The sequence below is a fragment of the Ochlerotatus camptorhynchus genome, unplaced genomic scaffold, assembly GCF_037179485.1.
Source record: "Ochlerotatus camptorhynchus isolate MF236.1 unplaced genomic scaffold, CSIRO-AGI_Acam_v1.1 ptg000335l, whole genome shotgun sequence".
NCBI lineage: Eukaryota > Metazoa > Arthropoda > Insecta > Diptera > Culicidae > Ochlerotatus > Ochlerotatus camptorhynchus.
This window is the reverse complement of record NW_027040823.1, coordinates 1,035,659-1,062,244: the sequence shown is the minus strand read 5'-3', so window position 1 is coordinate 1,062,244 and position 26,586 is coordinate 1,035,659. Positions and strand designations below refer to the sequence as shown.

Here is a 26,586-nt window from a genome sequence, read left to right as displayed (position 1 = left end):
GATGTGAGTTTTTGAAGTAATTTTTTTTTACTCTGAACATCGGTAGTAAAAAAGTGACTTTAGTGACTAAATTTTAGGGAATAGTGACTTTAGTGACCTTTTGATGAAAACAGAGACTTTTTAGTGACTGGCTTGAAAATAGTGACCAAGTCACTAAAAAGTGACCTGCTACCAGCCCTGCGCGACCGACTTTGGTTTTTGAAATTGCATGGTATGTTAGATTTAAACATATCTATTTAGAGCTGGAATTACATTCCATCAAAGCAAGTGTCATGTCAACACATTCCTACCCATTCCTTTCTTGACCTGCGTTCGGGCGCGGCCGGCGCTCGTATTGCCCAGTTTGAGATCACCAGTTTTTACACATTGAGGATGATTGCTTGTCCCAAGCATCGTCTATTGGTTCTTTGTGTAATTACAGCTGATCTGGCAATAACAGAGTAGCAACTGTGGGCGGTCAATCATGCTCATGCTCATGCTCATCTAGATAGAGCTGGAATTACACCCTATCTCAAGCTCTATCTTGATATGGGACATCCGATTGATGGCCTTGACAAATGTCCAAAAAATACTCTTTACAAAATTTATGGTGGTCCTGAAAAGGACCGTTTTGTCGTGATGGGGGTGTTCAACACATATGAGGCTAGTGAGCTGTATGTTGTTTGGAATGAGAGTGACGCGCTTGGCATAGATGACCCACAGCGACTCACGAAGAGCTACTGATTCCGTTCCATAGCTGTGCGGCTTCTTCCTCCTTCTATGAATGCACATGTGGGCTGCAGCTGCTTGCAGCTTGCAGGCAGCCTTTCGTTGTGTACTGGAGAACACTGTTCAACGCCATGCGCCGAAAGCAAGTCGATGCCTCTTTTGGTCGATGATCTATAATTAGTTTGTGAAATAAGGAGCTTACGGCGCAATTTCACGCTCTTTTACATTATAGAGTTTTAGAGTAAATTGTTTTTTTTTTTAACACTCCGAATACGATGCTTCCGAAAAGCGTGTAACGACAAGTTTGCAATGCCATAACATAGCCATTTCTTGATGAATTTAAAAAAATGGTGGTGCGTGTAGAATTCCTAGGGTCTGTAGATTATTTTGATCGGAAAAAAATGAAAATAGTGTCGTCTACTTTTTTAAAGGGAAAAGAGACGTACTTGCAAGTGGCTTAAGATCTATAATTTAGATGAATGGGCGCAAATGTTCATTATTAGCTAGAATACAGTCATGATTCCTACATATGGATTCTGGAGACAACAAAACGGTCCTCCGGAAATGTAAAAGTGGTCAATCTATGAAACTGATCCTAAAGCTCCGTGTTTTTTTCGAAAACATTAGGAACTGTGATACAAGAAAGATTTTGGAATCGTGACATAAACATGGTACGTGAATAAATTTGGAGTCGTTATATAAACATGGTAATGGGACCATCCTCCGGAAGATTCGAAATATCAGTAAAAGTGGTTCATCCATGAAACTGACCATAGAGCAGCTCCACTTTTTTTTTTTCGAAAACACTTGGAACTGTGATATAAGAAGGAAATTGGGGTCGTGACATAAACATATTCGGTTGGCCATGGGACCGCCCTCTGGAAGATTCGGAGCATCCGTAAAAGTGGTCAATCCATGAAGCTGAGCTCCAGTTTTTAGCATTAGGAACAGTGATACAAGAAAGAATTTGGAATCGTGACATTAACATGGTACATGAATGAATTTGAAGTCGCTACATAAACATGGTCATGGGATCATCCTCCGGAAGATCCGTAATATCCGTAAAAGTGGTTCATCCATGAAACTGATCATAGAGCAGCTCCACAGTTTTTTTTTTCGAAAACACGTGGAACTGTGTTGTAAGAAAGAATTTGCGGTCATGCCATAAACATAGACTCGGTTGATTATAGGACCATCCTCCGGAAGACCCGAAACATCCGAAAAAGTGGTCCATCGATGAAATTGATCCTAGAGCTCCACGTTTTTTTTCGAAAACATTTGGAACTGTGATATATGAATGAATTTGGGGTTGTGACATAAACATGAACCCGGATGACTATGGGACCTTCCTCCGGGATATCCGGATATGCGGGATATAGATGTTCCATAAGAAGACTAATCCCATGAAACTGCTACTAGAGCTCCGTGGTTTTTTTAATCGTCTTCTAAATGCTGACATTTTCCCTCTATCAACACATCCGTGAGGGCTAGATCTCCACACCACCAGGTTGCACGAATACAACTGTGTTGCTAAATGTGCACGGACACACGTACTCAGTTGAAGTTAGCTGATTTTTGGCCAAGCTTCAGCCATTTTGAAATCCTCAGCTGGTGCTGAACACTTTGTTTACAAAAATGTCGAGTTCGTAAATTTTTTGAACAAAAGCTACGAAGTTCTAGGATCAGTTTCATGGATGGGCCACTTTTACGGATGTTTCGGATTTTTCGAAGGACGGCCCCATGGCCATCTGGAACTATGTTTAGGTCACGACACAAAATTCTTTCGTATAGGTCACAGTTCCAAATATTTTCGAAAAAAAACCCGCTGAGTTCTAGGATTAGTTTCATAGATTGACCACCTTTACAATCAAAATAATCTAAAGACCCTTGGAATTCTAGAGGTACCACAATTTTTGAAATTCAACAAGAAATGGCTATGTTATGTCATTGCAAACTTGTCGTTACACGCTTTTCGGAGGCTTCGTAGTCGGCGTAGTCTTTTACCCACCGTATTCGGAGTGTTAATATGAGATAAAGCGTATTGAAACTCGGTTGGAAGAACGGATACATGAAATAAATAATATTAGAGTTTTAGGAACGACGTTTTGATAAGAAGTCCATAACAAATCCTTTTCAAGAGCAGTTGATGTCACCGTCGGTGAGGTCCCCGCCGGAATCGAAATCTAGTAACAACAAGTTTAACGAAAACTTGATCGCAATTGTTATATGATATAAAGAGCTAGGTGCCCTAGTGGCGACTGATTTTGCTTCCAAGTAGAAGACCGTGAGTTCAGAGCCAAGCTCCTCGCGCTATTGAATCGCTAGAACATCAATTCAGCATATCGTTTACCAAAACGAATCCTGCTGCAATCCCAACCCATTTATCCATCATCCCAGTAATTTCTCGGGTGTTCTCGGCTTTCATTACAGCGAGAATTACATCAACAAATTCCTAATTAATTCCATTCTTGACCAGCATTCGGACGTGGCTGGCGGTACTGGTATTGCCTAGTTTAAGATCACCAATATTTACACATTGCGGATGATCGCTTGTACCAATTTGGCAGCAACAGAATCTCGGGCGGTCAATCATGCTCATGCTCATTCGCAACTTGAGACAAGACGAAAACCTCCTGTATCTTCCGTTTGGAGTTCTACTCTTCTTCGGCTCTTGAAACGCGACAAGAACTCCTGCCAGCGTAAACTTCGTCGGTATCGAATCTCTGAAACTTTCGCAGCGCTTGCAAATTTTTTTTTTCGCCACGAGCTGTCTTCGGGCGCGGACGCATTTGCATTTTGGTCCGCAAGTAATTTGTATATATATATATATATATATTTTTTTTACACTTCGACAACGACGCGTGTGGGTCTCGCTGGCCATTTATACCTTATATTATCGCGTCGAATATTTAAAACATAAGCAGTTATGCCGTGCGGTGTAATATCATGCAGCATCAACGACGACCGCTTTCTATGGAAGTGCGAATTTTGCAACAAAAAATACCATGCTGCCTGTGTCGGAGTACAGCGACAACGGGAGCATTTCATCACGGCATTCATGGTGCCTATGTGTGCTGACTGCCAGCACATTTTACGGAAGGAGGCCGACGTGAGGAAGCTGCTTCATCAACAGGAGCAACTTGTGGAAGCAATCCACTCTCAAACGGACGCGAACCACCGCATTGCTGCTGACCTAAAAAAATTCTGCTTAGTATCAGAATTATTCGACAGCATTGAGCACCTGCTAAATGACGTAAAAGAAACGTTGGCAGTAATAAATAAAAACAATAATAACATGTGCAGCGCGGTCGGCCAGCATATGAAAACGTGTGATTCACAAGCGCACGCGACAATAACCGGCATCAACGAATCAAATTCGTTGATGTCACAAAAAATTACAAAATTACTTGACGAACGGCTATCAAGCTTATCTAATGACATGGCACTTTCAATAAAAGGGGCCGAATCATCACCTCATCATCATCATCCAGAGCCGAAACTTCTGGAAATTCTTGAGGAAGTGAAATTTGTATCTGGGGCTGTTTCTAGTCTTCAGATAAATGCTGCAGAACCTCATCAGAAGACCTTGGAGGAAGAGTTAGCTGAAAGTCCTCCAGTACACAAAAATACAATATCTCCAAAAACTGACCATTCATCTCCTGGATGGCGGTTTTTAGGCAACAAATGGCACTGGAAGCAGGACTGGTCTAAATTTGACGCAAAACAACGGACTCGCAGGTTGCAGGAAAAAGCTGCTGAAAAATCCAAACGCAGCAGAAAACGACGAAAACAACAACAAATCCACACCAGCAGTACCAAAAACATCATCCAAGGAAATGAATACAGCCGCGCCAAGGGATCGGACAAGCAATTACTGGCCACAGCGAAAGTACAATTTGCTGGTCCGCCATTGACCACCGACCACCCAATTGCAGCCCTCTCGGTCCCAAAATTCATCAACTTCAGGAAGGGTGAAACCATCAACCAATACCGGACAGAAAAGCAGGTACAACACAACAACAAGACTGAAACGCCGTCATCATTGCAATCAAATACAAATACATCAAATCAAACATCTGGATGGTCACTCGACCCTATGCGCCCACCCATCGTAAGCTTGACGCAGCAATCAGCTGATGGGGACGGGCGTTTCCTGAAAGCACGACTACGGGACACAAAAATAATGTACATCGTTCGCCTTTATTTGGCATATATGCATGACAAGGAGCCATCGTTTTGCCATGAAGGAATGACCACTACTAGCATCAAAATTAATTTGGCATCCGAAGGACTACCGACTTCAGCGGAGGAACTTCGGAAAATCTTTTTCGAGGTGCATGAAGAACATGGTGTACCAAAACAGGCGGCATCTGACGATTTGGAATCCTATCGGCGTCATCTTAACAACCAGAGGATCCAACACCTGCAGCGTATAAGGGAAAGCGCCGACAAATTTCACAACCCGAATTTTCGGAAGCAATGACTCCTTTCGACGAGAAAGAGGTAAATAATAATACCAATGAAAATATTTTATCAACCGACGTACTTCCAAAAATCTCTTCACATAAACAGAATGCGACTGAAATTTTGATTTACTGTCAAAATTTCAATCGCATGAAAAGCCCAGCTAAAATGAAGGAAATCTATCAAAATTTATTATGCTCATCCTTCTCGGTCATTCTGGCAACTGAAACAAGCTGGGACGAAAGCGTGAAAAGTGAAGAAATCTTTGGAAATGCTTTTAATGTATTCAGAGACGACAGAAATTTTCATGCAACTCAGAAGAAGTCAGGCGGTGGAGTCCTTATAGCTCTTTCGGCCAATTTTAACTCAGAAATTATCTTTACACCAAAATTTACAGAATTTGAGCATATTTGGGTGAAATCACACATTGCCGGTGAAACGCACGTGTTCGCCTCAGTGTATTTTCCACCAGACCATGCTCATAAAAGCACTTATGAAGCCTTCTTCCAAAGTGCTGAACAAATTCTATCTGAGCTTCCTCCTGAGGTTAAAGTTCACATCTATGGAGACTTTAATCAACGCCATGCTGACTTCATTCTGGACTCTGAAAATGAATGTATCTTACTCCCAGTCGTTGGGGATAATGAAACATTGCAGTTCATTTTTGACAAAACTGCTAATTTAGGACTGAACCAAATTAACCACATCAAAAATCAACAAAATTGCTATTTGGACTTTTTACTAACGAATATTTATGAAGATTTCTGTGTGACCGAATCATTAAACCCATTGTGGAAAAACGAAGCGTTTCACACAGCAATTGAATATTCTTTATTTGTACACGAATACCAAAGACCCAACGACTGCGAATACGAGGAAGTCTTTGAATACAAATTAGCAGACTACGAAAAAATCAAACATAAATTAAACAGCGTCAATTGGCAAATAATTCTAAGGAATGAAGGAAATGTCGAAACTGCTGTAGACATCTTCTACCAAATTTTATCAGGAATAATTTTGGAAGAAATACCTTTGAAGAAAAAAAGACGCTACAGAAGCACAAAAAATCCAGTCTGGTATAACAGACAAATAAAAAACTTAAAAAATCGAAAACAGAAAGCACATAAACATTACAAAAAACACAATAATAGTGAAAATTTGGCTATCTATTTGGACTTATGCGATCAACTAGATTTAGCCATCAGTAATGCATTTGAAGAATTTAATTCAAAAACTGAACTTGAAATAAAGTCCTGCCCAAAGAACTTCTTTAATTACGTAAAAACCAAATTAAAATCTGACAATTTTCCATCAATAATGCATCTTGACGAACGTGTCGGGGATAGCTCGGAAAAAAATTGTAAGCTTTTTGCAATTTTTTTTCAAGAAATCTATACGACATTTTCCGATGAAGATCGCGACCGCGATTATTTTGCATTTCATCCAGAATTTTCAAGGGACATTGGCGTCAATCAACTTCAAGTGCAGGATATTTTGCAGGCTTTAAAGAATTTAGACGCCTCAAAAGGTCCTGGACCTGACGGAATTCCTCCAGTATTTTTAAAAAGTCTAGCAATGGAACTCACTGCTCCATTGTTTTGGCTTTTTAATATGTCACTGGAATCCGGAACCTTCCCAAAAATATGGAAAAGCTCATTTTTAGTACCTATTTTTAAATCTGGCCGAAAATCTGACGTACGTAATTATCGTGGAATAGCCATTATCTCTTGCATTCCAAAGCTTTTCGAGGCAATTGTAAATGAAAAATTATTTCTTCAAACCAAAAATAGAATTACTGACATGCAACACGGCTTCTTTAAAGGACGTTCGACCTCGACAAATTTACTTGAATTTATAGACTATTCATTAAATGCAATGGATAATGGAAACCACGTAGAAGCTCTCTATACAGACTTTAGCAAGGCATTTGACCGAATTGACATACCAATGCTTCTTTTCAAATTGAAAGAAATTGGAATTGAGCCAGGACTCCTGAAATGGCTTGAATCATATTTAACTAACCGCCAACAAATAATTAAATTCAACGGAAAGAAATCGACCCCAATTCAAGTCACCTCAGGAGTCCCGCAAGGCTCTCATCTGGGACCTCTTCTTTTTATTCTGTACGTAAACGACATTTCCTTCATTCTCAAAAAAATAAAATTGCTAATCTATGCCGACGACATGAAGCTCTTTTTGGAAATAAAAAATGATGAAGACATCAATATATTCCAGAGTGAAATACACATATTCTACACATGGTGTAAAAAAAGCCTATTAGAACTGAATGTAAAAAAATGCAACTTAATATCATTTAGCAGAAAAAGAACACCATCAAACATTTCAATTGCATTAGGAAATCAGAATGTAGAAAAATGTGAAAGAGTCAGGGATTTAGGGATTATCTTAGACTCCAAACTAACTTTCATAGACCATTACAATACAATTATTCACAGGGCAAATAACATGCTAGGCTTTATCAAGCGCTTTTGCTATAACTTTCAGGACCCATACACAATTAAAACACTATATATTGCCTATGTGAGGTCAATACTGGAATATTGCAGCATTGTATGGTCTCCATTTTCAATCACGCACGAAGAAAGATTAGAATCAGTACAAAAGCAATTTCTATTATATGCCCTTCGTAAATTAGGTTGGACATCATTTCCTCTTCCATCATATGAAGCACGCTGCATGCTTATAAACATACAAACATTAAAAGAGCGTCGTGAATATGCAATGGTTTCGTTTGTAAACGATATCGTTTCGCAGCGCATTAACTCAGCAGAACTTTTATCAAAATTAAATTTTTATGTACCTACTCGACAACTCAGAAATCGAAATTTATTTGCCGTAACCCATCATCGCACAAATTATGCAAAATTTGGGCCATTAAATCGCATGATGGCGTCTTACAATCAATACTGCGAAACCATTGACTTTTCAATGTCTCGGCATAAACTAAAACAATATTTTAACTCCATACGGAATCATAACTCGTAGGAAGTAAAAATATAATAGCTGACAATATATTTTTTAATATTCTTAAGAAAAACAAATTTGTATATGTATTTGTACTAGTCTACATCGGTTGATGAAATAAATAAATAAATAAATAAATGCCTATCGTAAGCCTTATTCGACCCTCTACAAGTCGTATGTCTCACGTGCCCATCCCAATTTGCGTAGAAATCCCAAAAGCTACTGGAACTCTGTAAAGTCCATGTAAAAATCATCGAATATTCCATCATTTCTGGGCGATTCGGAGTCTACTTCTGTGCCTCAGTTCTGTTTTCTTTTTTTAGGATTCAGCCGCCAATTCAAATGCCGGCGCTAGCTCTGTTACGAGTATTGCCCGTCATACTCTTCAGTTGAAGAGCTGTTCGACTTCGGGGAATCTGCGCCTCGTTTTCGAAGACGAATCATTGATTCCAGAAACATTTAGCATTGGTTATGATTTCTCTGATGAATGGCTCACACAAATAAATACATGACAATTTCTATCAGCTGATTTCGCTTCTCCTAAAACAACCGAAAAGTAGTCCATCATCATTCATCACCCACCCAAATGCAGGTCCAAACCCACCGACAATCGATCGATCCGAAGACGTAAAAGGGTGCTCTTAACCCCATAACAAGCACTCGCAATTCGTTCGTGCTGCTTGGCCGGTGTTACGCACGTGCCCTTTTTCCCGAAATCTCTACCCGGAATAAGGTAGGTACATATTGTGCGCCGATCGAAAAGTGGCCCGTCGAGGGGAAACGGAGCTGGTTGATTAAAGTTTGTTTGACCTTGTGTCTATTTCCCTTGGGGGGTTTAATTGTAGCCCGAGTCCGTTACGACCAGCAGCGGATACAGAACTAACCGCTCTGATATATAACGAAACTATCGTGCCCAATAAAAGATGTAAATGAGAAACAGTCGTCGTCGTCGACGTCGTCATCGTCGGACGTCTGTACCGATTTGGAGAAAGTGGACGCCCAAGAGCGGAAGGCGTGGAGTCATAATCTTTAACCATCGAAAGAACCAACTTGTGCTACCTCAGCTCACCGAGGGGGTGGTTATTATTTTCGGCTGAAGGTGAGTTCTGACTGACCGCAAGCTTGACGCTTCGGAGTAGTAGACTGGTTCGCTACTCCAACCGCTATTGGAAGTGGATTTGAATCTTCGCTAGCAGTCTAATCGACGGCGGGGTGTTGGTTTATTTCCTATGCATATTGCCTTTGATGAGTGCCCACGGCTGCAGACCTTTTTCGTGTGGCCACGGGGCGATACGAATCTTATGAATTTGTAACCATTAACCTTGAGCCAGAAGCGTTCGTTCTTGAGGAAAGAGAACCCACCCAATCCAGTCGAAACGGGATCAATCCGAGCCCCGGTGGATGAAACGTTTTCCTAACAGCCTCGGCCGAGAAAACAATTATCAGATTCTCCACTCAATTAATTCGGCAAACAAGTGTGCAATTGTAAATACCCACATGCAAGCCTCGGAAAGAGGGTGAGTGCCGGCGATATGGGTCACTACACGCGTTGCGCTGCATTGCACCTATACTGATGACGGTGCGGTGTTTTTGGCGTGATTGGAGGCCGAGCCGATTTCCACATTTTACCGGATTATCATGTACCATGCGCGGCAAGCATCGACATCGATTATGTGCTTTCAGCAAAGGTGCGAGAAGGCGTGAATAAAAGAGACGATGTTTGATCACGACCCACGCGAATTAATTTTTGAAAGGATTGGGTTCCGCTGGTGTATGTCTGCAATTATTGATTTTCTTCAGGCTCAGTTTGGTGCATGTTGGTGAGCGTGGATGAGGGAGCCTTGCTTCTTAGCAAACATAAATCGAAGGGCGGTGGGTTCGATTTGGAATTTAAAAAAATTAATGTAACAAAACTGCAAACTGCATATTTGTGAAGAGCAAATGCACAGCAAATTTGTTATCAAATTTGTCAATCGCGTAGACTGAAAACAAATTATGATTTCAGTTTGATGTTGATATCAAAGTTTGATTACGATTTGCTGTCATCTTGATGCTGGACTTTGCTCGGGCACCCATACTAGATCCAATTGACCCAGGAGCTCAAGCTTAACGCTGATGTTAAGACTGTTTTTGCTGGATTGTTTTTAATGATTCTGTTTCCAGTCCCGTGGGGAATAACCTTGGAGTGCCCCAGGGAAGTGTATTAGGGTCCCTGTTATTTATTATGTATATTAATGACTTGCGACGTGTTTTACGATTTTGCGACATTAATCTTTTTGCAGATGATACTGTGAGATTCATTGCAGCTAAGGATTTAGATGATGCCGTTTTACACTTGAATGAAGATTTGCGTTCTCTAAGTTGATGGTTGAAGTATAAGCAGTTGAAATTGAATACAAGTAAAACTAAATTTATGGTAATTTCGCGGAATCGAGTAAATGAGAACGTCTCTGTTGTAATTGATGATGAGACTATTGATCGCGTTCGGGAGATTAAATATCTTGGCGTGATTATTGATGATACACTGAAGTTCAACTCTCACATTGACAATGTCATCAAGAAAATTGCCAAGAAGTATGGAATTCTATGTCGACTGAAAAACTATTTAACTATTTCCAGTAAAATACAGCTATACAAATCAATCATCTCTCCTCATCTTGACTTTTGCCCTTCCATTTTATTTCTGGCCAATGCAGCAACACTAATATCGAGATTACAGTGCATTATTTTGTTTGATATTGAGATGTAATAGATTAACTTCCTCAACTTTGATGCTAGACGCCTTAAAATGGTTGTCGGTGAAGCAAAGAATTGTATATTTGACTATGGTGTTCATTTTTAAAGTAGTTAACGGTTTGCTGCCTCGATATTTGTGTGATCGAATTGAAAGAGGAACTAACTTTCATAGATATTATACTAGAAACGCGGTTGAAATAAGAACACCACATTTCTTGACTTGTGCTTCACAAAATTCATTATTTTTTAAAGGAATAAATGTTTTCAATTCGATGCCTAGACATATAAAACGTTCAGCAAAATTTACAGAATTTAAAAGACACTGCATTTCACCCGTTAAAACTGTCTTTTGAACAGTTATCCAGCGATTTTTTTTATGAATTGACAAATAATGTATCTTGACGAAGTTATCTCTAACGGAATATTTTAATATGAATAGCTGTCATAACGACTTTTTTAATAATTGTTGTAGCACTGCAAAAACTGTTTCTGATCGCCACGATGGTGATGATGGATTTTTAATATTTGATTTAATAGTAGTTTAATTAAAAAAAAAAGAAGTCTAACAAGGTTTGAGCCTCGCGCGCGTATTACTGACTGAATTTAACATTTGATAAAAAAAAATGCAATTTTGAAGCTTATTTGGAAGATACCTTGAGTTAGTAGTAAGTTTTCTGGCAAATGTGGGGGGTTCGTGAGCATTCCTGACATTGCTGAAAATTATGATAGCATCAGATTGCGGGGTTGCTAGTGTAATAGGATGCTTTGTTGATTGTTCATTAACTCTTGATTGCTTGTAATAGTTATGAATATTTTAGGTGGACAAAAAGGCGAACTAAGAGGACGCCTGAGTTTTTCCACATTTATATCGCTGTGAAGCAACTGTAAACTCTAGAGGGAATTTATATCTGGAACCAGGCATGGAAAATCATTTGCGCATTCATTTCATACATTCATTTACATTCATTAGCCTCTAACTTTTTTCATCAACAGCATTCCGCAAAATGATGTATAGAGCTTTTGTAGGTTTTGTTATTAGCTACAGTAGTTTTGCTTATAACTCAAATCTGTATCTCTTATGCATCACGAACTAGAGCGGGCAGAACTTGTTACTGTTTTTCAGTGAATGTAAAAAACATTCACTAAACACAGTAGTGGCTTCTGTTCGCTCTGCTTTGTCATGAATAAGAGATACGGATTTGACATGTTAACAAAAATTGTAGCTAATAACAAAACCTACAAAAGCTCTATACATTATTTTGCGGAATTCTGTTGAAGAAAAAAGTAAGAGACAAATGAACGTAAATGAATGCACGAAATGAATGCAAATGATTTTCCATGCCTGTCTGTAACTGAAACCAGTTGGATTTTGTTTGCTTAAAGATAAATCGTCCAGCTCAATCCTTTGTAGGGGTAAGAGGTGGGACCATCATCACCATCATGGACAGCGCCGTGCGTTCGCTGATTGGGTTTTGGAGCAGTTGGAAACAGACCCCGATTTTGCCCGTAAAATCTTCTTCAGCGACGAGGCCCATTTCTGGATGAAGGGGTATGTGAACAAGCAGAATTGTCGAATTTGGGACAAGGCCAATTCACACGAGATCCACCAAGTGGCAATGCATCCCCAGAAAGTCAAGCAACGCCGGTGGTGTAGTGGAAAGCGTCATTACCTCTCACCCCAGTAGACCTAGGTTCAATCCCAGTCGGCGCCGCCGGCATGTTTTGAGGCATAACATCTCTGATCACGCCTTCCTTCGCAAGGGAAGTAAAGCCGTTGGTCCCCGGTTCATGAGTTGATGGGTCAATAGGTAGGGTCCAGGTGTGAGAGCTGCCTCCCTGGCGTCGGTTGGTGCTCAGCACGGAAAACTAGATCGACGGAAAACAAACCAAGGAAAAAAAAATCCCCAGAAAGTCATTGTTTGGTGTGCATTTTGGGCTGGAAGCGTCATCGGTTCGTACTTCTTAGAAAACAACAACGGAGAGCGCTACAGGTCGATGATGTGGTTCCAACAGGACGGTGCAACGTACCACAGAGCGCACGAAACAATCGATCTTCTGCATAAGCGATTTCCGGGCATGATTATTTCGCGCGGAAGAAGGCTATGTCAACTGGCCAACAAGATCGTGTAATTTAACCCCGCTAGACTTTTTACTGTGGAGTTATGTTAAGTCGCAGGTCTATGCCAATAAGCCGCAAACCACCGATGCCCTCAAAGCCAACATTAGTCAAGCCATCAACGAGATTCAACCCGATTTGTACGCCAGAGTCATGGAAAATTGGACCTCTCAGATGCACGCCACCTAGCAAAGCCGAGGCGCCATTTGAACGATGTCATATTCGATCCATAATGATATTGATAGGCCTTTCAATCGAAAAATAAATCTCGTCGTCATCTCACACACTGTTTGTTTTATTCAACAAGACAGGAAACGTTTAATGCAAAACTCTTTATAACATCAGAATTAATGCACATCTCAAAAATTGCGAGAATCTTCAACAAGTTTTGATAATATTATGGAAATTCCATGAATTTATACTAAGTTGCGAAAACATCAGGCTAGATCCGAGAACTTAAAGAACATTTAGAACTACAGGGAAATTTTAAGATTTTTTAGGGTTGGTTGCGATAGCTTTAGGGAAGTTTTATAGCTTACTGAAAAATTTCTAGTACTTCAGTGAAGATCAAAGAAGCTCAGAGGTGTCCCATTAACTTCATTCAAATTCCAGAAATTTTAAAGTTCTTCATTAACTTCATTCAAATTTCAGAAATTTTAAGTTCTTAAGTTACATACGTGAACTTCGGGGGTGGTTCTAAGAACTTAAGGGCAGTTCAATGAATATCAGTATTATTGCGGGAACTTTAGGGAAGTTCCGAGAACTACTGGTAAATTGCGAGAAGTTTAGGTCAGTAACATTAAAGTTAAGAAAATAACGAGAACATTCAAGAAGTTCCTGAAACTAAAGATGGTTTAGAGAACATCACAGCAGCTCCATTTCAAATGACGATTTGATTTTTTATTTTTTTATTTTTGATCGACCTTCTACGATTCACTAATTTCATAATTTATATCTTAATGCGTATGATTGCAAAACTGTGAAATGCAAAGTTTAAGGAAATTAATTGGGTTTTTCGTTAAAAATATTTTCAAGATTGGACACTCACGAATAACATCTCAAAAGGGTGAAAATTGCTCAAATTATGCGATAGGTGAATTTTAACCTACGAATATCTCGAAAATAACTTTGGACAATTTAAGCACTAAGAGCTTTTCTGTTGAAAATTTAATGAGTTTTAATAATAACACCATTTCAAAGAGATTCGATCACTGGAGATAGTATTTTGGAAATTAGTACTTTTTTCAATATTTCATAACTTTTCTGTTTATGAATTGCCCAGCAAATACACATTGTCAGTAAGTAGCACTTTACCTAAACTACAATATAAATATATAAAAAAAAATAATAATTAAAAAATTTATGCAATTTCAGTATTTTTTTTGTAAATAATAAAATAATTTTTTACAGTGTATATTTTTTCTTGAAAGGCACAATACTTGTCCGCAACTTCGCCCAAGACACCATCTCGATCAAACAAATCGTTCGCGAGATATGTGTTTTTCTATCGATGCGTATCATTTTTCCATAATCCCTTTTCAAATGTTAGTCGTTAGTAGTACAAAACTAGGGAGCCAAATATGTAAAATGACATGTTGGACAGTAACAAACAACTGTGTAAAATAACAAGTACCGTAAAACGGGGTATCTTTGATAATGCGGGTAATTTTGAGAGTGTAATGTAAAGATTAAATTTAGTCGCTGCGCTTTTTCCAAACTAGAAACATTGGTTCGATATTGTAGCTTAGGGTATTTCCGTTGATATCGTATACAGTTTTTATAAAGTAGGTGTTACATATTTTACAAACATATTAAAACACAATTTTCGTGTTTTCGCCTGTTTGAAAAAGCGCTCAAACCATCACTTATGAAATGTATTTTCTATATAGCCATCACAAATTCAATGTGGTATTCTTATTGCTTGTGATATTTTCTGATTATATACTCATTCAAAGTTTCATATTTTAAGAACTAAATTGTTTGAGTTTCACCCATTTTTTCTACATTCATCGAGCATTATCAAAGTAACCCCAAATCAAAAAACTGATGTCCCATCACAAAACTAAAAAAATAGTGCAAATGCTTTAATTTTCGTTAAACATATTACTAACGAATTGACTCTTGGATCCTCAGTACTTGTTTTAAAAATATAAAATTTGAAAAACATTCATTGTCGTAAAAATTATTTAGAATATACTTTAAAAAACTATCAATGTTACCCCGTTTAACGGTAATTCTAAAAACATCGATCCGAAACGATTTGCGAGTTGAAAGATCTGTAAAAGTTAGTTTCTAGAAACGAAAAGCAGCTTCATAAACTTCAGGAAAAATTTGAGAAACTAGAAAGAAAGATTCGGGAATTTCAGTGAAGCCCAGAGAACTCCTGCAAATCTTTGGAAACTTCAGAAATATTTTGGAAACTTTACAGAAGTCTAAATGTTTTCAGGAAAGTTTAAAGGATTTTTTAAGACAGATTAATTTATTTAGGGGCAGTACCAAGAATTTTTGGAGAATTGCGAAAACTTCAGGGTAGCTTCGAGCATATCAGAAGAGACCAAAGAACCTCAGGGCAGCTCAATTAACTTTACAGCATTTAAAAAACATATATATAAAAACTTCAGAAATGTTCTGAGATCTTCAGGGAAGCCCAAAGAACTTTAAACAAGGAATTTATAAGTTGTTTCATTCAATTTATTTTTCAGGGATATTATGCGTACTTCGAGGAAGGTCAAAGAACTCCAGACCAGTTCCATTGAATAATTCAAGGAACTTTCAAGAAGCTCTGAATAGAATATTCCAGAAATTTTAGGAGTGTTTTGTTCAAAATTGAACAAAAAGTTCAGGCACTTCCAGAGCAGTTTGAAAACAGTTTATAGATGTTAAGAGAAATTCCATGAGCTTCAAAGAATTTTCGAAAACTTCCGGGAAATAACGGGAACTTCAGGGCAGATCAAAGTTGATGTTCTTTCATATTAGCTTGAGGGAACTTTAAAAAATGTTGAAGAAATAACTGACTAAATAGTGACTTATAGGTTGTAAAAATAGTGACTAAAAAGTGACACTGAATTTAATTAAAAATAAATTTTAATGAAAACTCTTAGGAATTTCTGAGGAGCACAACTCCTGTGAACTTCGAAGGAAAATTCCAAGGGCATTTTGAGAATAATTTCATAAAGTTTGTGAGGAAAAAAAAAATTCGGAGCATAAGTCATTTAATTTTTTTTTCGAAAATACTAAAAGGAGGGTTACAATTAAATCTGAGAATAACTCCAGGACATCTTCCAAGGAATTCGGGAAATAAATTCAGGAGAGTTTGCCAAACAAATTATAAGAAGAAATCTAAGGAATTTGTGAGGAGAAATGCCATTGAATTCTTAGAAGACTTTCAATGTGTGTAGAATTCCAAGGGAAGGAATGAGTTTCAAAAGGTAATCTGAAATGAACTCAATGAATATTATGATAATCTTTCCAAAGGGTGTCGTATTGTGGGGAATTTCAAGGTAATTCCGAGGAAAATTAAATGAAAATTGAATTCGGAGGATAGGTTTATCGAAATTTCCATTGAATAATGGAATGGACTATTTTGAAGTCTTCAGAACTTCCCAATTTTTTCCTAAAGTTAATGGAGCTGCTTTGAAGTTCTTTTGTAGTTTGAGAAACTAGCCTGATGCTCTCAATACTACCCATCAAATTCAAAAACTTCCCTGAACTTTATAGTACTTCTTACAGTTTCGTTAATTTTTCTAATGACCATGAATATCTTCTTAAGGTTTAACAATTCGCTGAAACTTCTTTAAACTTTATGTGACTTCTCTAATGCTAACGGAACTGCTCTGAGGTTCTCTATTTTTTGATGAAATTCTCAAAACTGCTCTAACGTTTTTGAAGTTTTCATGAAGCTTGTTGTACTGCGCTGAATTTAATTGAACCACCCTTAAAATGTTTAAGCTTCAGTGAACTTCTGAACTTATGCAAAGACCTCAGTTAACTTTTTATCGTCTCTGAAGTTATCTGAAAATCTGGGAACTTCTTTAAATTTCCCACTAATTTTCTGAAACTAATGGACACATTTTCGGAGCTTACTAAACTTCTTTCAAATGCTTCCGCATTTTGCAGATGTACGTAAAACATGCCTGAAGTTCGCGGATCTCCCCTTGGGCTCCATAGATTTCTATGAAGTTCTAAAAATGCTCCTGAAGACCACTGTTCTTCTGTGAAGTTTTCGAAGTTTTTCAAAATTTCTGTAACTTTTGTGCTCCCGCAATTTTCATGGAATTAGAGCGAAATAATTAATACAGTTATTTTCACTGAAGGTCTCATCATTTTTCTGAAGTTCATGAAACTTTCGACAATTCACTTAACTATTCTTACCATTATTATTCACTTATTTTCCCTGAATTTATCTACGCTTACATGAAGTTCTCTTAATTTGTTTAATAATCCGGAAAATTTTCTGATACATATATATTCAAAAATCTCTGATAATTTTGTATCAATCATAGAGTTCTTGGAGTACCCCATAGTTCCACGGAATTCATTGTAAGTAGTTGAAAATTTGTTTAGGGTAATGGGATTATTCTGAAGCTATCTGATCGTCCTCGAAGTACTCGGAACTCCGCTGAATATCATGAAACTATCTATATTCTATGTTCTCTGGAATTTCTGGAAGATATTTATCGCAGCTTGCTAAAAGTTCTCGCATTCTATTTAATTAATGGTACTTCGTTGATATTCTCTAATCAACTTAGCTAAATTTTAGCATTTTTTTAAAGTTCTTGAAATCTCCATGATATGACACTCTTAAAATACTCTCACGTTTTCCGGATGTTTATATAATTTTTATCACGTTACAGAAATTCTATCGGAGCTTTCCTGAAGTGGCTGGAACTTCTTTAAGGTTTCTAAAATTTCCTTGAAATTATTTGAACTGCTCTTTGATTCTCTGATCTGTCTTGATGTTCTCGAAGCTTCCCTAAAGAAGATAAATTTCACTGAAATTCTTTGGATTTCTGTGAACTTCTTGAAATATTTCTGAAGTTTTCATAAATTCTTTGATGCTCCCTGTACTTCCCTGAAATTCTAGGAACATCTTATGGGTTTTAATTTTTTCTAAATTTACGATTATAGATATTTGAACTGCTCCAAAAAGTATGAACTAAAGTCATGGGAACTGCTCTTAATATCTGAAATTCCCAAAAGATCTTTAGATCTAGCTTTTCTTAGGTTTGGAACTTCTTAAAATTTGCACAATACCCCTCAAGGTTTCTATATTTCTCAAGTTCGCTTTACACCTGTGATGTGCTCTGAGATTCTAGGAACTTCATAAAAGCTCCTGAAAATTTTCGGATGTTTATAGAACCGATCTGAGGATCCCGGAGTTTGTTTATGGAGCTGCACTGAAATTTTCAGCATTTCCTTGCATTCCTCAGAACTTCTCAAAGTTCCTACAATTGTTGTGAAGTTAATAGGACTACGATGAAGATCTCTAATCTTTCATTTAGTTAATAACGAACTTGAAATAAATAATTTAATGTTTTCCTTAATTCAGGTAGGGGAAATGACGGCTTCGGCATGCCAGACTATTTTCGGCAACCCAAATTGAAACACTATTTTCACTGGATTTTCTTACGAAAACACTTCGCTGAATGCATGCAAACGATTCTTTATACTTTCAGCTTCAATTTGACTATATTTTTAACACTGAGAAAAAGCAATCTAGCAAGGTTTTCTTGAAATGAAACACACGCACTACAAACTGTAGCTGATTTCGAGTTGCCGATAATAGAACAGCAGATTTACATGCAGTTCAAATGGAATGGTTGCCGAAGAAAAACTGGTTGCCGACAATACTCGCTCTCACTAGAGAAGATTGCAGCTTTGTAAAAGCGTTTCAAAACAGTTTTTGACAATTCTTTCGACTGAAATTGTTAGAGCACCTGGCAGCAAAAGATTGTAAACAAACCAATACTGCATATGTATGCGTTCCTTAGAGAAAAAAGGCTATAGAAAGAAGGTCGCTGCTTAGGTTGCCGAGAATACGTAAATTCCCCTACTTTGACAATTTTCAATATCTTGAACTTGTACATGCAATACGAAACTTCAAAACACGGAATGTTTTTTAGATTTTTAACTTACTCAAACTAAGTACGTTTTTTAACTTCATTAAAGTGAGAAATCAAGTAGGTACTAAACTTCAACACTCAATGGATTTGATTAAAAAGTTGTTTCTTTAAAATTGATTACCATGTTTCAAAAACGTTTGGGTTAATTACTGTTGTTTTTGATCTTCCAGAAAAAGCATATTTTGAACGCATTTTATAAACAAAAAAAACTGGAAAACTCAGGAAATTTTATTTAGAAAAATGATTAGACACCCTGTAGATAGAGAAAAACGAATAAACGTCACAAAGCAAAAAATGATCAATTTTGAAATAAATTTCTTGCTAAAAAAAGTTGAAAATAGTGACTGATTACAAGAAACTGGCTGGCTTGAAAAAAGTGACCACGTCACTAAAAAGTGACTCGCTACCAGCCCTGCTATTAGGTTGAACGTTCCTCTAAATGTCTTCCACGTCTCCAATTGATCCTCTGTTCGACTAGTCTGAGTAAATCCTTTCTGAAAACCGCAAACTTCGTCCATAACTATTTCCTACTGCAATTGCAGAATGCAGCCACGAGCAGCTGCCAGCTTCCTGTAAACCAGCACAAGGCCTCTGAAGCCCATCATTCTCGATTTATGTTCCCCAACCCAACGCGAAACTTCCATTCAGCCCTAGATCCCTAAAATCCAGCAGCGTTGACCACACGCCAACAGTTGATCCGTGGCAAGCTGCAACATCCCAACCCCTTCACGTTTGACGGCGCTCAATGCCAACAGATAAATATGCTGATTATGGACGATAAAGCTCTCGCCACCACTCTCTCGTGGTGCCGAGTTATTGGAAAAGGCCATCGAATAAATTTCCCAAACAACCTTTTCCAGCGTTTTCTCCATTGTAGCTGCACTGCAGTCGTCGCCGTTGACGACGACCAGATTGGGGCAATCGATATATAATTAATTCATAATTTTCCATCTACACTCTCACTGGCTTCTGCTTTCTAATGAGAACACACGTTTCCCAAAGAGGAGGTCATGTGCATAATTTCCCTAACCACCAAACCACCAGCACACCTCGATTGCCTCAAGGTCAGCAATGCCAGCAGGTGCATCTTTCTCATCTCTCACACCACTCTTACCCCTCACCCAGCATGGCAGACAGGGAGATAAAACCGCAAAATTGCCAAAGTGGCCGGCGATGATGGCCGCGGCAACACTTACCTCTTTTTGGCGTTTCCAACGTTGAACAGCTCGACGTGTTTGAATGCGGCGTATGTGGCCATTTTTCTGTGAGTTATGTTTTTTTCGGCAATTGGCGAAGAACGAAAAAGATCAACCGAAAATTGATTCGGCGAAAAGCAAAAAAATAAGCACTTTTTTTTTTCTTAACGGCACTGCTTCTTTCTGGTTTGTTGTTTTGCAAATGTTCGCTATTGATTTTTCTCACTGTTTCACCACACCACGGAAAATGCTAATCTGAAATTGGAAACTCGACGTCAACAAATGTGGGACGATTGGCCGCAGAGCAACGGTTGCAGCAGAGGAAAAACCGGAGATTTATTCCTAATTTGGTCCACTTTTTTCCCCCGAACGAAGACGATGACGACAACGGCGATGATTAATGTGCTGGCGATCGAACGTGGTGAGTTCTTGAACGAGTTTGGTGCTTTGATGGAAGTCGGACACAGCAGACGGAATAGGCAACGTGAGCAGGATTCGGTTTAGTGCGAGACCGTTTCCTGAACACGCATATATGATATTTCTCACCTCAGAACTGTTCTGAGTGTCAGATGTGCACGGATGATATCGATCGACAGTGTTGCCAGCAGCACATTGGATCAACATGACATTTCCCAAATCCTTGTTCCCAGCTGTAAGTTTTTCAACGAGCACGAAATGCAATCAGAAAGAAGATGCAATGCAAAACAAACAAAGAGAACTGCGAATCACTCTCTTGCTATCAGCATCCTTTCGGAGCAGTTCGCACATACATCCGAGAGAATCCAGCAGCATCCTCTCGTGGAAGCCGGTGGGTAGACACACGACCCCCCTTCCCTTGTAAAGGCATCGCTCCAGGTCCATCGAATCATGAAACTCACATGAAGAGAAATGCCATGAAAATACCGCAATATGGGAGAAATTCCACGACGCCAGACACAGCATGAGTCATCGCTTGCGAACTTGAACGGTTAAGGGAAAATTTGCTACGCACCCCCCCAAAGCACCTCCCATCGCAAATGACGGTGGTTGGTGGATGTAAGCGCGTGGGAAGATTTTTCCCAAATGCGGAACTTTACCTGTCATCACGTGTGTCTGCTCTGTTGCTGATGCTGGAATCAGAAAGAAAGAGAGGCAGAGAGAGAGAACCAGGAATGCTCTCTTTTTCCCATACTGTAGTGATAACACAGCTGACTACTGGGGAGGCTGGGTAGGGCAATCAGCTGGCGATGGAGACGAAACGGACGGAGTATGTTACAAGAGTCATGCATCTCTGTTAGAACCCACCGACAACAAGGTTCGTGTTGATGTGGGTTAAGGAATTATGCCGTAACAGCAGCATCGTCAGCAATGGGAGCTGGTATTTGGTGCATGAGTAAATACCATTCAACCAGAAGTGGATTTGTAGAGCTCTCATCGCGCTCATTCATTAGGACCGCCGAAGCCGAGCGTGAAAATCCAGGGTTGAGAAACTGATGAATGGAAATAATGATGCTGCGAACGTTGAAATTTTATAAGGTTTTTTACAGAACCGAGTTGGATCCAGTATTTCTAGCAATCTACGGAATTGTTTGTAATTTCTTCATCAAGCTTAGTTCCAGCAAACCGAAAGTCGTGAAACAAAGCACAGATAGAATCGTTAATCACTACGCAGCAGTTCCACGCCAAATGACGAACCGATCTGACGCGACCTTCTCCGATTTGCTTGAAACTGTGCAGAATTGTTCGTTATGGTTAATTATTCACATTTGAGCTGAAATTCGGCCATTTTGAAACTCGCAAAACATGTCAAAATGACGTATTCGAAATTTATCAACAAATCATAACTCGAAAACGTCATTTCCAACCGAAATTTCGTCTGAGATAAAGATCTAGATTCTGTTAAAAAATAACAGGTTATTTTGGAAAAAATAATTGGTGGGGTTGTGTACAAGACACGACCGCATGGTTGACGTAGACTACGTTAAGCTGTGTAGTGAAATGCTCTTGTGTTTTTCTAGATATTGATTTAAAATACAGTAGAAGTAACCTATTATTTCGGTCCTATGTACATATTTTGGATTTCCTACTTAGTAAAACTTGGTTAAATTCAGGACCTCATAAAAATGCGAATACATATTCTATTAAATTTGGTTCCTAAATAACAATCAGATATGAGTAAGGCTTGCTTCAGGCGATTCATTGAAGCGTCCAACAATGACCGTCATGGTGGCTGATATTCCCTAGCACTTCAAGATTTCTAGGACATAAATCTTGGACGGTTGTGACATCACTCATGAAATTGAAACTTCTTGTGTACTGGACTGCAACAAACGTTAAGTTCCAGTTTCTTTGTTATAAGTTTTGTGAGAGCTGATCTGTACTCTTGAAATTTTTATGTGGTAATGAGATTGATCAGAAATAAGGTTTCCTCAGCGATTCAACTTCAAAACGCTAAACGGAGTTGATCGGGATATCAATTAGCCATGAATCCCTCCAATACGTTCTCGGTACATCTTTTATCCACCGATTGAACAAATAAAAAAAAAATACTAAGGCTGTGTTCCATTTAAAAAAATTTCACTTAGATTTGACATTTCGAAAATAAATTAAGATGTTCGAAAATCCCTCTGTTGTACATCGGCGTCTGTCAAAATTGATTCCTTGTCTGTCAGAAATAAGTCTGCTGGAAAAGCAGATTTATTTGAAAATTTTCCATCTGTCAAATTTAAGTAAACATTCACCAAATGGAACACAGCCTTAATAACTTGAGCACAGAATCGTTTCTTGTTGTGTTTGTTGTATTAGATGCGAGATAAAAACTTCTTTTATCGATATGTCAGGCATAACATTTGATAACGGCACAAAAGCATTTGTAAACAAACTTTCTAAGGCCCTTTACACGCGAACCAAAGTACGCTCACTAGACTGATGCAAAATTTGACTTTTTCGCTCCACAGTGCTTAAATGGCCTCCCAAAGTTACAACTCACAGACTTCGCACAAGCCATTTGTAGTTTACATGTAAATTACTACGGGATATCTCAACTTTTGGTTCATTTCCTTCTAGTCTTTTTCCATATTGAGCTACGAAACAGTTCGATAGCCAATCTTATAGAAAATTCTCAGCTACAACTTTGCTGAAGATCGTTTCTATGTAAAACGAGACTGGAAAAAGTTATTAATTATTCAAGAGATTGGTAAACTTATGACATGATCAAGCAGCTGCTCTGTAGGCAACACTGTATTTTGCAGTGTGACATAGTAGCCATGATTTTTGTGTCCTATTCAACGCCCCAGAAACAACAATGTTGCCTGCTGAGCAGTTGATTGAGCATGATCCTAAGACATCAGCGCATTGATCCTTCATTTAATCAAGTGGTCTTGAGCAAAGTTGTAGCTGGGAAAATTTCCTACAAGTACAGTTGAAAGTTTTCGAAGCAGACCAATATGGTGAATTATTAGATAGACATGAAAAAAAATCTTGGTTTTACCATAGTAATTCCCATACAAACTTCAAATGGTTTGTGCCATCTCAGTTTCTCACCAAATGGGTTTAAATTTTGAGAGTTTAATCAGGATCCGATTTGGAATCGTTTAAGCATTGTGGAGCGAAAATTTCAAATTTTGCATCACTCTAACGCCCACGCAAACCAACAACATCATCGGATAGGGGCAGCTATCACCTTTCCGAAAATGGTATTAGTTTGATTGGGCGTACTTTGGTTCACGTGTAAAGGGCCTTAGAAAGTTTGTTTACAAATGCTTTTGTTCCGTTATCAAATGTTATGCCTGATGTGTGCTGAAAATACCTGGGCCGAGTGGATTCAAGGAGAAAGTCGACGAAGAGAATATTGTCAGTGTTACTTAGGACCAAATGCAATGTTCAGCTTGAATTGTTTCGCTTAGCTGTAAACAGAAAATCGATGAAGAGAATCGAACATTGCAAGTAGGTCCTTTAGAACGCTCACTGTCGAATTTCTATTTATGCTAAGAGATAAGCATTGCAAGTCCCTCCTACTTGAAGAATTATGCAATCGAACGGCTGGCAATGCCTCGCCCCCATCAGCAAAAGAAAATTAGGGTTGTATAAACCGTTCTATAGCATAATTTTCCAAGTAGACTTTCATAGCTAATCTAAAAGCATGCTTGGAACAGAAAACTGCAATCTGTGTAGAAAAATCCTTCTTATCACCACATAAACACCCCGTTCCCGTTTTCTTATGCAAAATAATGAATGTGCGTTCACAAAACGCACGAAATCTTAAAAACCATATTAAGATTTTTTTTTAATTCAATCAATAGATTAAAGATGTACCGAGAATTAAATGGAGGGATTTCAAGCTAAAATGTTCTGATCGCGAAATATTGATGATCAATACCGAAATTGTCCAACACGTTTTGTGTGGTGTGCTGCTGATTTTCAGTGTTGCTCAGTGGGATCTTTTATAAATAACGTAGTAGTTGAGGGAGGGGTTTCAGAAGTTGGGACCGACCATGTATTAGGTGTATTGCAAAACACGCTCCGAGGGGGAAGGGGGATTAATTGGTCAAAAAATATACGTAATTTATGGATGGCCCTAATTTTACTTGCAAGGCTGTGTCGCAATGGGCGAGTTAAATTTATCTCGTGGTTAAAAGTGACAGATGAGTTATCAAATAACTCTGCTATACGAGCGTGGCTATTTCGTACCGACTAGAAGTTAAATTTTGGTAACCGTGGCTGAGCTCTGTTTGAAAACTGACCAATTTCCGGCATTTTCGAACATTGAAAATAACTTACGAAATGTCACGTTTAACCACGAGTTTTTTGAATTTATTGAACTCGGCAATTGGTACACAGCCCAAGAAGTATTTTTCGATAACTTTTTCGAAGGGACGTATCAGCTTTTGTAAACAACGCATTTGATCGTCGATTTGGCGTAACTGGTAGCTCACCCACGCTTGCTAACACTTACCATGAGATAGAGGAAATTTTCCCCTACCTGATAGAGTGGTGTTAGTATGTGAGGCGAGCTATTAGTTATGCCAAACCGACGATAAAATGCGTTGTTTACAAAAGCTGATATGTCCTTTCGAAAAGTAATCGAGATTTGTAGTTATCATTCAGCCAAGGAGCGCTTGCGCCATCGAGGCGACGCTGCTACCAGCAGCCAGTGATCTCGACGGGAACGACGCGCAAAGTTCGAGGTGCAAAACTCGAACGCTGCGCGCTTGACAGGAACCGCCTTCCTACTGCTGCTACCTGCTTACCCGCCGTCCGAAGCGAACATGAGTTGAGGCACATCAGCAGAGCTGTTTTATAGCTTTTCAGATTCAAGCAGCACGATGTGCAACCAAATTGTACTTGATTATGAGCACTGGGTTTGGGGAGAACGTTTATTTCATGAAAACAGTGATACAATTATAACTTTTTATTTGTCCATTTTTAAAACAGTTTTTTTATGAAAAATTGAAAAAGCGTTTATTGCAACAGCTTACGAAAGGTATTTCCTATCGATTGGTGTATTTGGATTTTAATTTCATCTATAAATGACAAAGTTATAAGCGTTAAAAATCTTACACCTTTTCGTGGCGGACGCAATTTTAGATTTTCGATTTACCCCCAGTACCTTCCCGTAAGACGTAGTCTACGTCAAATAATAATAATATGTAAAAACCACCAAAACTGTCCTAAACATGCCAAAATTAGTCGAGAATTAGTACAAGACACTGAAGAAGTCTGCACATTGTAGACGAAATACGCGTATCTGTCAAGAATAAGCAAATAAGGTAGTGGAATTAAATGGAAACAGAGTTCGAAATTTTCGCCTACTTGAGAAGAGAAACGTCATTTTTCAGCTGCTAGGAGAAATAGATGAGAATGTGAGAAGCGAGAGAATATTATACGCTCAGGGCAGTTTTCACGAGAAAAGAACAGCGATTTATTTTTTTCGGAGAGCATGAGCGGCAGATAAATCGTTTCTTTTTCAGTGAATTCTTGATGCCGATAATGATTTTTCACTTCTTTCATACACCTGAAAATTCACTTTCCGCACGCAAACGATGATCTGAAATTAAGAACCAAAACAACAGTTATGGCACATCCATAAATTACGTAGAATCTGAGGAGTAATGGAGAGGGGGTTTCAACATTTGTAACGGACCATGCATAAGGTATAGAAAAAACGCCACGAAGGGGAAGGAGAAGGTCTAAAATTTGTAAGAAAATTTAATCGTCATTTATGGATGACCCTTATGATTTGACAGAAGATATAAAAATTAAATAATAAAAAAAAATCTGC

At 38.5% G+C, this 26,586-nt stretch overlaps 1 protein-coding gene across 5 annotated transcripts in view; it reads right to left on the bottom strand.

The window, feature by feature from the left end:
• Jupiter (jupiter) overlaps window positions 1-26,586 on the bottom strand; it is a 406,535-nt gene that overhangs the window by 122,741 nt on the left and 257,208 nt on the right. For 2 of the 5 annotated variants that reach the window (XM_065230950.1, XM_065230952.1), the window contains exon 1: window positions 20,328-20,582. The exons of 1 other annotated variant lie outside the window; for it this stretch is intronic. In XM_065230950.1, coding sequence (XP_065087022.1) covers window positions 20,328-20,389 — 62 coding nt within the window. In that variant the 5' untranslated portion in view covers window positions 20,390-20,582. Of the gene's footprint in view, window positions 1-20,327; window positions 20,583-26,586 lie in introns of those variants that run through there. 2 more of the 5 variants (XM_065230953.1, XM_065230954.1) reach the window with 2 other exon arrangements.